This window comes from Lissotriton vulgaris, chromosome 9, assembly GCF_964263255.1.
Source record: "Lissotriton vulgaris chromosome 9, aLisVul1.2, whole genome shotgun sequence".
Classification (NCBI taxonomy): domain Eukaryota; kingdom Metazoa; phylum Chordata; class Amphibia; order Caudata; family Salamandridae; genus Lissotriton; species Lissotriton vulgaris.
The window spans coordinates 1,113,864,850-1,113,879,861 of NC_141697.1; the positions used below are offsets into that span (position 1 = coordinate 1,113,864,850).

At 44.7% G+C, this 15,012-nt stretch overlaps 1 protein-coding gene across 1 annotated transcript in view; it reads left to right on the forward strand.

Moving 5' to 3' along the window:
- DNAH12 (dynein axonemal heavy chain 12) overlaps positions 1-15,012 on the forward strand; it is a 1,291,066-nt gene that overhangs the window by 1,100,712 nt on the left and 175,342 nt on the right. Inside the window, exon 63 of the mRNA XM_086939114.1 lies at positions 6,942-7,086. Coding sequence (XP_086795240.1) covers positions 6,942-7,086 — 145 coding nt within the window. The remainder of the gene's footprint in view (positions 1-6,941; positions 7,087-15,012) is intronic.

Below are 15,012 nucleotides of genomic sequence, written 5' to 3' on the forward strand. Positions count from 1 at the left end.
AGATCAGGTGGATAGGGCCACGCTAGCCACTGCTATAGAGTCATATTTTACAATTAACTAAGGTACAGCTACGACCCGATCCATAGAATGGAAGGCAGATAAGGTGTCGACCGGGGTGTATCCTTGAGCTCCTTGGTGGGAATTTGGAGGGAAGCGGTTAGGGACCTCACAGAGCTGGAGGGCAAATTACAAACATATGAGGTAGAGGCCCAAACGAATGAATACGGGGTAGAGCGCTTGCAGTCAGCTAGGATCTAATATTCAGAGTGACTAGAACGGTTAAGCCTGATTGATCTTAATGCATACACACTTCACACGCACTCTGAGGTAGATAGGGCTGGCACCTTATTGGCGAGACTCATTGCGCCTTCGACAACTCCTACTCCCTTATTGGCGATTAATGCTGGTCAGCATTCACAGGTCACCACACAGGTGGAGATAAATTCTGCCTTACAAACCTACTATACTAATCATATACAGCTCCACATCTAGATGTGCTAGACGCTACTCACTTCCTTGCAGAGGTGGAACTCCCAGTAATTTCAGATTCTGATGTCCAGGACCTGAAGGCTCAGTTTACACTGGTAGAAATAAAAAATGGCAATGAAGGCAGTAGCTCGGAATAAAATGCCGGGCTCAGATGGGCTCCCTATTGATCTTTATTCCACCTTTTCAACTGCACTGGTCCCTAAGCACTTACAGCTCTACACCACCTCGCTTGCTGAAGGTACACTACAACCTACAACTAGAAAGGCACTGGTCACCTCTTTGCTGAAGCCTGACAAGGATCCCCCTGAGTTTACATCCTACAGGCCTCTGTCTATCTGTAATACTGAATATAAAATACTCCGCAAACTACTAACATCAAGGATTCTTCCCTTGCTCCCACAGCTCATACATATCGATCAGTGCGGATTAGTTCCCAAACGCAGCAACTCTTTAAACATATGTCGATTCCATGCTATACTACATGCGACTAAGACACAGGTCCAGCGTGCTGGGTGTCTATCCCTGGATATACACCAAGCCTCTGATACTCTGAGTTGGTCTTATATGCTGGCGGTATTGACCAAGTTCGGCATACTCCCGGAATATTGTAACTGGATAAAACTACTCTATACTATTCCTATAGCCCGAACAAAAACTGGATTGATTATATCGCCAGCATATTCTATTTCTCGGGGGCGCAACAGATTTTCCCCCTGTCGCCTTTGCTGTTCATCCAGGCGCTCGATCCTCTCGCCCAATATTTCCAGCAGACTATGGTCCCCTATGGCATTCCCATACTGGGTGCAATTCACTCTGTGTCACTTTATGCTGATGACATGTTATTGTATTTCCGGGATTTGGATGTGTACATGCATGCGGTAACTAATGTGTTTTCACAATTCGCTGAGCTATCGGGATTGCACCTTAATGCCTCTAAGTCTATAGTATATTCTTTTAATAATACATATGCTGCCCCCTTCTTGGAATTTGGGCAATTGCGGTTTAGAGTAGAACCAGTAACCTTTAAACCTTTAAATATTTAGGGATCTACGTATACAGAGCTACCGCCGACACAGTAGCTGGGAAGGTAGTTTGGACTGCCAACTCCCTTCGGTCCCAATTCTCCTTCTGGAATACTTTACCGCTCACAATAGCGGGCCGGCTAGCGGTATCCAAAATGGTGATGTTGCCCAAGCTCCTTTATCAGTTTGTAAATCTTCCGGTTATTCTTCCAGCATGGATATTTAAAACACTAGACACCTTAATATTCTCCTTACTTTGGGGTTGGAGTAGACAGAGACTGGCACTAGCCAAGATGCAGCTTCCCAGGACGGCAGGCGGGATGGGAGCGCCTGATTTTAAAGTATATTGATTAGCTGGGCAATTACAATGGTGGGCGTATTGGCTAGCGGGCCATAATTTATTTGAGATAGTGTATTCTCCGGACCAACTTGGCCGTGGTACCTTGCAGTCATTGCTGTGTCCAGGGGCAGACAAATTGCAGAACCCTCCCTTTCTTTTACATATAGCACTTCATAACTGGAAACAGGCACATAAATATGCGCCAATATCCTTCCCATATGCCCCAAATATCCCACTTTGTGGCTTACCCAAAATGCATGGAATAATAAGAAGTACACAAATCTGTGTTTGGACACAGCTAGGGCTTGAGACAGTTGCAGGATTTTTTCAAATATGGCAACCTGATGCCACATGAAGAGTTTCCACGTACCAATGCAGTACCTGACACTCTTTTCCTTACTCATGCCACTATTACACACTATATCTGCAAATATTGGCTGGTAAACCAGAGAGAGCCTCCTACCTTCCACCTGTTGAAATACCTTCACATAGTGGGGCATGACCGTCACCTTGTTCGGTGGTTGTACCGTGGGCTGAGAGAACATCTGAATATCCCGTTGGGATTGCTCCGACAAAAATGGGAAACAGTACAATCACGAGGTGTAGAAAATGAGGAATGGACTCTGATATTAGAACATCCTAGAAAAGTATCTCGTAATTGCCGGCTGAAAGTAATACAATTATTTATTGTACATAGAGCCTTCCTCACCCAAAAACGCTACATAAAATGTACACTGTTGCCTCCCCGACCTGCCACCAGATGCCCCACTCAAGAAGCTGACTTTATTCATATGTTGTGGTCCTTCCTAGCATTGCATGAGTTTTGGAGTGAGATCATACAGAATTTGTCTGTATTGACAGAACCCACACCCTGGGACACTGTAGAGGCATGTCTATTGGGCCTTTTCCCACTCCCCCAAAAATCAAAGCTGCTGCGCCACTTCACGTGCTTAGCCTTGATGATTGCCAAAAGGCTGATTACACAGTGCTGGAAATCTCGCACGGCACCACATATTGGTAACAGGAGGGAAGAGGTCATCTGTTGGGCCACTGCAGAGAGGGAGGCTCTACAACGGGAAGAATACAGAGGATTATGTAAAAGTCCAATATCATCAGACTGGTCTCAATTGATAGAACTATTTCGGACGGATGTGGAGGAAGTCACAGTGGACTCACAACTGCCACACGCAAACCAATAATAAATCCTCTTTTATATAATGCCTGAGTTGTTGGTAGATGTTCTCTGAATGGATGGTCAGCTCCCCCCTCCTTTCGCCTTTAGCCCCTTGCATTATTATTGTCTCCCCATCCCCTTATTCCCTATCACTATCGGTTAACTTTACCACCTGATACCTTTAACGGGATAAAAGGTAGTCACTACACTGCAACAATTGGCTTGGTTGTTATGTTTTATTTTTGAATTGGGTTGGGTTTGCAGGGGTGGGATAGGGTAGGTGGGTTGCATTGGGTTCTTCATCAATGTTTCCCTTAGTCACAACATTTATATTGCATGATTAAAATGAAACAGCACAGGACTCTATTATTGTTTGAATATTAGGATTATGTACAATGTTATTTCTTATGTAAAGATTTCCGTGTCATGCTACATATGCAATATGTATCTCACACTCATGAGAACCATCTGGCTTGCAGAAATGCTATAAGATTGTAAAAATACACCCTAAAAAAACCAATAAAGTTTGTGTTAAAAAAAAACTCTGTTGAAGGTAGAGCTGAGGTCCATGAAAGCCAAATGGATTGCCCCCTTTTTGACATTAGTGTACTTGCAAATCAGCCTAAAGCTCAATCTAGGAGTTAAAAAGTTCCCTTGGCACACCACCAGGCCCGGGGGCTTTATTTGGGGGAAGGCGGGAAATGGCTACAATGACCTTGGGCAAGAGGAAGAGTATTGTGTGACCATCCCTATTACCCTTCGGTTCACTAACCACTTCCACATGATTATAAATTGCCTTAAAATGTTCCCCCATGCTTGTGGTGTAATAGTGGATGCCTGGTAAGAGGGTTGGTTGCTATTGAAATGAGGACAGTTTATTGTCTCTCCAAAAAGCATCACTGTCACACTGCAGACTGGCAGTCAAAAAGATTATCCCAGGCTCGACTCAATTACCAGAGATCCACACTAACTCTGGTTCAGACCCTCACTTAATTGGGAGTGACTCTAGACCCAAAACAAATTTGCTTCCTTCGGAGGACAGAGTGTCATCCATCCAGGGAAAGTGTCGACTTCACAAGAGGTTTCTAAATACAACTGCACATCAGATTTCAATTTGCTTCATGCATTGTAATTGTGCCAAATCCAAAACTCTTTATGAGGCCACTATAGCAATGTTTGGAGGGTCTATGAACTCAAAAGGATAACAACTAGGACCACAAACTCACATTGTTTCAACAGCAAAATGGTCTTTGGCCAGGGTGGTGCAAAGCAAACAACCTACTGAAGTTTCATATCCGTGAGATCTTCCTACTTGGATGATTGTAACAAATACCTCATTAGTCAAATGAGGTACTCACCTATGGCATTTCTCTGTTCAAGGTTTGTTGGCTCCTGCTAAGAGTACGTATCACATTACTATCTTGCAGCTCAGAGCAGTCCACCTAGGTCTCATGGCATTCAAGCTGTGTCTGATAGTGGATCGGATCTTAGTTCTTATTGCCATAATGCACTGCTTAAACACTACTTAAACAAGCAAGGTGGCTCCAGGTCAAGACCCCGCTTCACTGGAAGTTTGAAAATCTGGTTATAGTTGCTAGCCTGGAACTTCCCATAAAGGCAGTTAATCTCCCAGGACAACAAAATCAAACAGAAGATTTTCTCAGCAGATTCTTTGGAAAAAATTGTGAATGGGTCATAGACAACAAGGTATTGCAAGACAACTTCTTGGCTGGAAGTTTTCCAGAATAAGATCTATTTGACATGGTTGTAAATGCAACATACTGAAGCTTCACCTCTAGGAGATTTGTACCTGAGTTACTGGGGAGTGCCCTTTGATGAGCTAGTCAGAGACATTACTATATGCTTTTTCCCATACTTCAAATACTAGTGGTTATTCTGAAACTGAGGAACTTCAAATCAACAATGATACTAATTTCACCCAGTGGTGGTTCACAACCCTTCTTCAAATATCTCTGTTCCCCCACACAAAAGACTATTGTGCAAACCAAACTTGCTTACAAGAAAACTGGCCCAGATATTCCTTCCGAATCTGACATAGTTGAATTTGGCAGCATGGTTCTGAAATCAGACAGATCAGCACCTGCCACAAGCTTGCATAAATATCCAGAGGGAAGCAAAAATACCTTCCATAAAAGTGTCTTACTCTTTTGAATTAAGAAGGTTTTATCTGAAGTGCCCATGACAAATTTTAATCCCATTGATGTTTAAAAAAGTACTCTCCTGATAAAGTTCATTCTCCTCCTTTGACTATTACTTGCTTAACCGTTCAACCGTATCTTGCTACAGTTAACATCCCGTTTCATAGGTGGCTTCTGGTTAAATTTTGGTTTAACCTAGATTTATACGGTTCTCTGTGACAGTCATGTTTGGTTTAAGCAGGAGGATGCTCCTGTGTGCAATTGTGACAATTTCTCACTGCAAGACAATATGCACCTAATGCTGTTCTGCCACTTCTTTAATATGCCCAGACAAAAATACTTGGTGCCTTTACTGAAGGACAAAGCCTTCCTCCAGGCAAAACCAGCTCTCCTGTATCTGCAAATGTTAGACTCACCATTGGTTATATTTAGCGTGGCTAACTATCTAGTTGCCGCAGTTAGAATTAGGAGAAGGCGATTGCAAATGTAATTGGGGGTCTGTGCTGGAGGTTGAAATGTGTTCTTTTTAATCTGTAAAATTTTTAGCTGTACAGTACTTTTTTAACCTGTTTTTAAAATAGATATGTAATTTGATATTGATTGATGTATACATAATTACTATGAAATTGAAATGCCTTTTAAATTGTTTGTAGTATGCTTTTATGATTTTTAACTAAATCGAATAAAGTGGTTTTTGACTTGACTTGACTTGACTTGACTCCTCCTTGGGATTGGTTCTTCTTTTGAACCCATCCACAAATCTTCATTGCGTCAACTATCTTGTAAAACTGCCTTCCTAGTTGTCATCACTCTGGTTGTAGATCCAGGAAATTACAAGCTCTTTGGGCAGTCCATCCCTTACCAATTGATATTTGAAAAGGGGGCATATTGTAGGCATTTTTTTATTATACTGAATCAGTATCTTATGTATCAATGTTTTGAAACTGGAATCCTGTCTCAGGACACTGAACATTTACTGGCATCTGAAAGGAGATGGTAATGCATTTGCAAAAGGAAATGGTCCCTCTTGGTACCCTATCACTTTTGTGAATATACAAAAAAAGTTTGCTGCGCTCTAGGCAGCGGTCTGCGAGACCACTGCAAATTCTTAAATTGTAAAAATAAAATTAAAGAAAACGTTCTTTAAATGCAGCCCCGTATTTAACTAAATGCTTACTTTATTGAAAACCAATTACAGACATGATGGTCTGCTGACCCTTGCAGACCACCATCCCTGTAATTGTGGGCAATCAGATTTAGTCACAACTCCAACTTCCCAAATGAATATTAATTAAATAGGTCATATTGTAACTTAAGCCAATTCTATTTTCACAGAACCAAGCAGATGGCATATAGTTCAGTTTGTAAAAATAAAGTCCCAAATATACTGATTGAAAATTGTGACTAGAATTTTGCGAACAGCACATTGTACATCTGGCCTCAAGTCAACTATTACCTGTGATTGTCCTTTATTTTCTGAATTAGGGTTTAGAATGTATTACTTATTTTATTTCTTCCATTATAAAGATGATGATAAAATGTCATTTAAACTGTTAGGAGGAATGCTAAAGATGACTTTTAAGTGTCCTATGATTTTTGAGTCTTGTTATTACATACTTCAATATATGTTCAACTAAATGTTTTTTCTATTTACATAATTTAGCAAAGTGTATATCAATATTGTAAAGTTTAGTTAATATACAGTAAAGCATAATATTCAACAAGTATACGAGAAATTAGATTTTATGTTTCTATAGGGACCACATTCGTCAAAATTTAAATGAATGGCGTAAAATCTATGACAGCAAAGAACCGCACAACCTTCCCTTGCCAAAACCACTGGATGAAAAATTAAACTCGTTGCAAAGCATCATAATTCTTCGAAGTTTGAGACCTGATAAGGTAAGCTAATAGAATGAAATCATTTGCTTCGAAACATAGATTGATGACAAACTATGGCTTATGAACCTCAAACATCTAAATTAACACTGTTTTACGTTTCAATTTCTTGATTCACATATTTATTGTTGGGCATAGCCCAGAAAGAATATTCAGCAAAGTTCACTATTGACCAGGAAGGTGAAATAATATAAATAAACACAGAGAAAGCAGGGTATTAGCATAGGTTTAAAGGCCAATTGACCAACAACGCATTTAATAAAAAGGAATCTATATAACTCCCCAGAAATTATACAATCTAAGTGACTGTCCAAGGTACAAAATCTCTTCAATCACATCATTTTGTTTAGATCAACTGGAAACTGACTCATTGACCATAGCAAGTTCCCTTTTAGAGATGAAAACGCAGAGATGGTGGTCTGCTATTACAGGCCACCATACCTATGTTTGTAGTCAATCACAGGGGGTCACCGTTACAGTTTATTATTCATTAGGCAGGTCATCCTTCCACTCCCTGTGAATGGAGATTTTGCAATGCGACCTATTAGTGTATAGGTCGCTTCGCAAATTTAAGACATAATAGAAATGAGGTGTAATATGTCACACTGTGTTTCGACCAGCCTTATTGTTCCCAACAGGCAATATTAAATAAATAGTTTTTAAAAAGGACTTAAAAGAGAAATTGGAAAACTGCAAGTTATCATTACAAACTTGCACCACCAGATTAGACTAGTTTTCTAAACCATTATTGCGACTTTCCCATATTGTCAAAATGACCAATTTGAATTTTATATAAATTAATCTTGTAAAACTTGAGTGTTTACCTTCTAACTTTGGCTCTTTTCAAGGACAGCTTTAAAGTGTAAATAAAAACGGGTCACACTACTGCTGATGGAGACTCTAAAGCAAGTTAGCTGACCCATTGGAAAATGAGATACTTGAATCCTTGCATCTCCTCCAGTCTGTGATAACAGTTTATGCCAGAACCAGTGTAAATCAGTGTAGTGCTGTAAGTCTGTATATGCTCGACCCAAGAAGGGGCTTAGTTTAAGGGGGGTGTTTGGTGTGTTACACCCCACTAATACATGTATTTTTCTGATAAAGGTTGTGTACAGGTACTTTCAGTTGGGAATAGTGAGATGTCAATCAGATTTTACCAGGTATGTTTATACACACAGACAGAAATGCACGCGCAGCTTCCTCCTCTCTGTTTTGAAAGTCCTCAAAATATTGGGAATTTATTTTAAAAAAATATGTATTCTGTTTTTCTCTCCCTCTATATTGCCCCTTAGGCTCCTCTCATGCACACTGCTTCTCGAAACATTATATGCCAGCCTGATTGTTGACAAACAAATCTGAAGCTCACCCCCTCCCCTATCTTAGTGACCAAGCTACCCCCTGGACCTAAGACTGGTCCCCAAAACCTATATAAGTTTATTTTTGGTTAACTCAAGATGAATCCAGCCAGCGGGAGGCAGAAAGATTATAAACCCATAGCCTGAAATCAGTTACCTACCCAAAGTATCACTAGAAATTAGCTAAATAGTGTACAACTTGCCCACGCTAATGAATGAATCTAGGCACCTCAGCTTGATTCATGGCCTGTGTTGCTAACAGATGTCCACTACTATAGTAGATTACCCTGCCATTGGTGAATTCTGATCCAGAAGCTCTGTAACCTGCCACAATAATTAGCAAGAAATCTAGAAAGTTAACATCTCCTCATCTTTACGAACAATCAGTGGATGGGAAATTTAAGACTTACTCAATTACACATAGGATATCCTTGCAGAACCTACAGTTACAGCCAATATTTCAGGTCTGAGTGAAAACTGGGGTCAAAAGGTTTAGGGCCAGATGTAGGTAAATCACATTTACCGATTTTGAAATACCGAATATTACCGAATTTTACCGATTAGTTATTTCAAAATCGGTAAATGGGATGTAGGTACCAACATCTGGATTTTTTACCGATTCCTTAAAAATTCGGTATTTACCGATTCGGTAAATACCGAATCGGTATTTGCTATTGAATCCTATGGGCCTTGAAGCCCATAGGATTCAATTCAAATACCGATTCGGTATTTACCGAATCGGTAAATACCGAACTTGTCAAGGGTGCAGGGGGTGTCACTTTGACACCCTCTAGCACCCCCAAAACGGGCATGTGTGCAATGTGGCACACAGACATGCCCTAAGGGCACGTCTGTCTGTCACATGGCACATGTGTACATGCACAGATGTGCATGTACACAGGAATCAGTATTTTACCATGGATTTGTATTCCATGGTAAAATACCGATTCTGAAAGCCATGTGCCAATGGAAAATTGTCTACCCACATTTCAATCTTGCATTTTCGGTAAAATTACCGAATCGGTAAAATTACCGAATCGGTAAAATTACCGAGAATGCAACATTTAAGGGCCCCTACATGTCAATGGCCATTTACTGGTCGGTAACGGCCGAATTCGGCCGTTACCGATCGGTAAATGGCTATTTTCGGCCACCTACATCTGTCCCTTAGGGCCAAATGTAGGTAATCTCGATTTACCTACTCTGAAATACCGAATCATACCGATTCGGTATTTAAGAGTAGGTAAATGGGATGTAGGTAATTTCACTTTTGAAATTACTGAATCGGTATTTACCGATTCGGTAATTGCCATTGATTCCTATGGGCCTTGAGGCCCATAGGAATCAATGCCAATTACCGATTCGGTAAAATTACTGAATTTGCAAGGGGGACAGGGTGTCACTTTGACACCCTGTTGCACCCCTCAATTGTGCATGGGTGCACATGTTGCTGACATACATGCCCTTAGGGCATGTATGTCTGCAACATGGCACGTTTTGTAAAGCAAAAAAAATGCTTTTTGATGGGTTTTCATTATTTACCACCAACTTCTAGTTGGTGGTAAATAATGAATTCTTAAACCCTTGTAGCACTGATTACAGTGCTACCTACATACTGAATTACAGAATGGTAATTTTAACAAATCGGTATTTTACCGAATCGGAAAAATTACAAATTTGGTAAAATTACTGATTCTGTAATTTAACATGCCCCTACATCTCAATATCCAAATACCGGCCGTTTCCGACCGGCATTTGGATACCTACATCTGACCCTAAGTCTGAGAGAGCTAAGAGAGTATAAAGGTAATTCCTGTTGTGTCATAGCTGCCAAGGATAATGAAAAAAATATTGTATACCAACATTTTCTGATAGATACATCTGCCGTGTGGATTCCTCACCTTGTGAATATCCCCCTTGCGCCAGCAACATTCGGAAATTCTTTTTCGTAGCCTCGCGCCGACGTGGATAGGACGTCACAGAGACACGGCTCCGCTCGCGACTCCGCTGACGTCACCGACGCCTATAACAGGCCCACGCCGGCGTGATGACATCAGTTCCCTTTTTTCCGCGTCGTCGACGCTAACGGTTATCGGGAATCTCTGTAGCCTTTTGGTACATTGTTGCCATTTTGTTGGTTAATTCTGCTTCTCTGTATCCAGTTTCTTCGAAAATGTCATCTAAGAAGACCGGCTTCAAGCCCTGCAGGGAGTGCGGTAAAATGATGTCCATTACCGACCCCCATGAAGACTGCATCTGGTGCTTAAGTTCTGACCATGATGTGGAGGATTGTTCTTCATGTCGGAAGATGAATCCGAAGGCCCTGAGGGAGAGAGAAGCCAAACTTCTGGTTGCGAAGGTGAAAGCTGGAAAGGAGAAGTCGTCGAGGTCTCGTTCTCGAAGGGCGAGGTCGAAGTCCAGGGCGAGGTCGAGATCTGCTTCTCGAGAGAGGTCGTCTTCGAAGTCGGCGTCGGATCATGTTTCGAAGTCGAAGAAAAAGCACAAGAAGAGGAGACATGAGTCCCGACGCCGGTCTGGTAAGGAGTCGGGCTCGAGGTCGAGGTCACCGAAGAAGGTACGTTCGAAGGTGGTTACCCTCGAAGTCTCCGAGCATGAAGGTGAGGCCTCGCCATCTGAGTCGCGTGGGCGATCTCCATCTCCGGCTCCGAAAGCTTCTCCGGTTCCGAGTCCGTCTCCGGCGCCGTCCCCGGCCCGTGAAGAGGAAGAGGCCCGGGAGGTTGTGGATTCCGCGCCTATCGTAGAGCCGGATCCGATCCCTCTTCAGGACCGGCCTGATGGTTTTCAGCCGCCCTTTCCTGCTCCAGGCCAGGACCCTTCTGCGTTTCTTAACGCAATGTATGGTGTCTTCTCAAGGGCATGGTACCCCTCTGGTGCGCCTTCGGGCCCCACGGGTCCATTGGCATTCAGCCTGGGTGTTCCTCACTCCTATCCTCCGGCTCCGTTTATGCCCTACATGCCGGCTCCGGCGCCGCATTGGCATTTCCCGGCTCCGCCGAAGTCGTCGACGCCGATTCCGGCTTCGCCTGCTCCTGATCATCCTCGAGGGCATTCTTCTGTGCCGTCGGATTCGATACCGGCGCCGGCCCCGAATCCGTCGAAGCCGCTGGTGGATCCGGTTGCGAGGCGTGTTAAGGAGAGATCCAGAAGAGAAGCACAGCGCCTTCTGGAGGAGCAGAGTTATATGGGCTCTCAGTCTGACGTTGAAGAAGGTGAGCTAGAGGAGAGCTGTTTTGAGGAATTGGCGGATTCTGGGACCCTTGATTTCTCTCCAGAGTGGGAGTTGCCCTCAGGCTCAGGTGCTCCATCTAAGGATATTCAGCCTTACCATCTAGTAATGAGAAAAGCTGCTGAGCTTCTTCAATTGACTCTGCCTACAGTGGAGTTCAAGTCTAACCTCCTCACAGAAGTCTTACATTCTCCTAATTCGGTGGTTGAGCCTTTACTTCCATTCAATGATGCCTTGACTGATCCTATTATGGAAGTCTGGAAGAAACCCTTGTCTGCTCCTGCGGTATCAAAGAGTGTTGCAAGGAGGTACAGGGCCGCTCCTGAGGACCCGGCTTTTCTCTCTTCACATCCTTCGCCGGAGAGCCTGGTCATTCAGGCTGCCTGTTCGAAGAAGAGTCTTAGTGCCTTTCCGCAGGTTCCTTGTGAGAAGGAGGCTAAGAAACAGGACCAGGTGGCAAAGAAGACCTTTTCATCGGCTAGTATGGCCTTAAAGTCAACTAATGCCACATGCCTAATGGGGAGGTATGTTCATGCCCTGATGGACTCCTTACGTATCCTGGCCCCTAAAATTCCTGAAGCAAACCGAAAGGATTTTGAGGAGGTGATCAATGACACTCAGGCGGCTGCCCGCCAGGTAATTCAAAGTGGTCTGGACACTGCTGACTCTGTGGCTCGAATTATGGGCACCGCTGTTGCGACAAGGAGATCTGCCTGGTTGAAGTCATCGGACTTTTCGGCTGATGTTCAGGCGACTCTGCTTGATCTCCCCTTTGATGGCTCAGGTCTCTTTGGGAAAAAGGCGGATGCTGCTCTTGAGCGGTTCAAGGATTGCAGGGCAACAGCGAAGTCTTTGGGCCTCCAGATCAGGGGCGCTTCTTCCGGCAGAAGGTTCAGGGGCTTTGGTCGCTCCTTTCGGAATTTCCGACAAGGCCAACAGCAGCAGCAGCAACAGCAGCAGCAGCAAAATTCAATGTACAGATCGTACAGGGGAAAGCAAAGAGCGCGTCCTCGTGGACGTCAGCCCTCCTCTTCCTCCACCTCTTCCAACCCCCCTGCCGCAGAAAAGCAGCCCTAGATCCGCTATTCAGGATCATGTGGGTCCGGTTGGGGGTCGGCTTACCCATTTTCTACAGGATTGGGAATCGGTTACGTCAGATCTTTGGGTTCTCAATCTTGTAGAAAATGGGTATGCCCTTCCCTTTCGGGAATTCCCCCCTGTTTACCCTCCTTGTCAAGGTTTTTGCACCCAGGAACATCTGTCTCTTCTGCAGGAGGAGGTTCTAACTCTGTTACGAAAGGGTGCGATAGAGGTGGTCCCAGAGCAGGAGAGGGGTCAGGGATGCTACTCCCGGTATTTCCTGATCCCCAAGAAGGATGGCAGGCTTCGTCCTATCCTGGACCTCAGGATCTTGAATCTCTATCTGAAGCAGGAGAAATTCAAGATGCTCACCCTTGTTCAGGTTCTTCAAGCGTTGATGGAAGGAGACTGGATGGTGTCGCTCGACTTGCAGGATGCGTATTTCCACATCCCAATCCTGAAGTCGCACAGGAAGTATCTCCGTTTCACGGTTGGGTCACAGCACTACCAGTTTGCGGTCCTTCCGTTTGGTCTTACTACTGCGCCTCGAGTCTTCACCAAGGTGATGGCGGTGGTGGCAGCGCATCTCAGGAGATCGGGGATACCTGTGTTTCCGTATCTAGACGACTGGCTGATCAAAGCGGAGTCGTCGGAGAAGGTGCTCCATCATCTGCAGGAGACAACTCAGTTGTTGTTCAGGTTGGGTTTTTCGATAAATGTACCCAAGTCTCACCTGGTGCCCTCCCAGCGCAACCTGTTCATAGGTGCCGTACTGGACACTACTGTTTGTCGTGCATTCCCTCCTCCTCAAAGGATTCGCGACATACAGGAAATGATTCCTTTGTTTTACCCTGGAGCGGTCGTTCCAGTCCTGAAGGTCCTTCGCCTGCTCGGTCTGATGGCTTCTTGCATTCTCCTGGTCAACCATGCACGCTGGCACATGAGGGCACTCCAGTGGTGTCTCCGCAGGCAGTGGTATCAGCACAACGGAGATCTCGGGGAGTCGGTGAAGATCTCCAGAGAAACTGCAGCGGATCTGTCTTGGTGGAGCGTGGAAGGCAACCTGTCGCAAGGGAAGCCTTTCCATCTACCTCCATCGGTGGCCACGGTGATTACGGATGCATCCACTCTAGGGTGGGGTGCTCATCTGGGGGATCTGGAGGTCAAGGGTCTTTGGTCTCCAGAGGAAAGGTTGCTTCACATCAACCTTCTAGAGTTGCGGGCGATACGTTTGGCGCTCAAGGCCTTCCTCCCTTCCCTTCGCGGTCAGTCGATCCAAGTCCTGACGGACAACACGACCGCGATGTGGTACATCAACAAGCAGGGAGGAGTGGGGTCGCAGTGTCTCTGCAGAGAGGCTCTGCGTCTCTGGTCCTGGGTTCAAGACCACCAGATTTGCCTGATGGCAAATCATCTGGCCGGAGTTCTGAACGTACGTGCGGACAGTCTCAGCCGGCAGTTCTCTGCCGACCACGAGTGGAGGCTTCATCCAGAGGTGGTTCGTCACGTTTTTCGGACGTGGGGGACCCCTCGGGTGGACCTGTTTGCCACTCGCGAGAATGCTCACTGCCCGTCATTCTGCAGTCTCCAGTATCCGATGCAAGGAGCCTTGGGGGATGCGTTTCAGTTGTGTTGGGGAAGTCAACTCCTTTACGCGTTTCCTCCCATACCCTTGATTCCTCGGGTTCTGAGGAAAATTCGCCAAGACCGGGCCCAAGTTATATTGGTCGCCCCGGATTGGCCAAGAAGGGTGTGGTATACAGATCTACTCCACCTCTCCTCTCACCCGCCGCTCCGTCTCCCTCTCAGGGCAGACCTCCTCTCTCAGATGGAGGGGCAGGTTCTACACCCCCACCTCCAGACATTGCACCTTCATGCCTGGAGATTGAACGGGGCAACCTGATTTCCTATTCTCTCACACCTGATGTGGTGGATGTCATTTTGTCTGCTAGACGTGACTCCACTAAGACTGTCTATTCTTATAGATGGTCTAGGTTTGTTGTTTGGTGTGGTGAGAATGATATTGACCCGTTGAGAGCCCATTTATCAGATGTGCTCCGGTTTGCTCTCTCTTTGGCTCAACAGGGGCTGGCAGTTGCCACAGTTAAGGGCTATCTTTCGGCACTGTCAGCTTTTATTTGTTTGCCTGATCAGCCCTCTCTTTTTAAGTCACCTGTTGTCTTGAGATTTTTGAAGGGTCTTGTAAATAAGTTTCCTCCTACCCCTTTTATTGTACCTCAGTGGGAC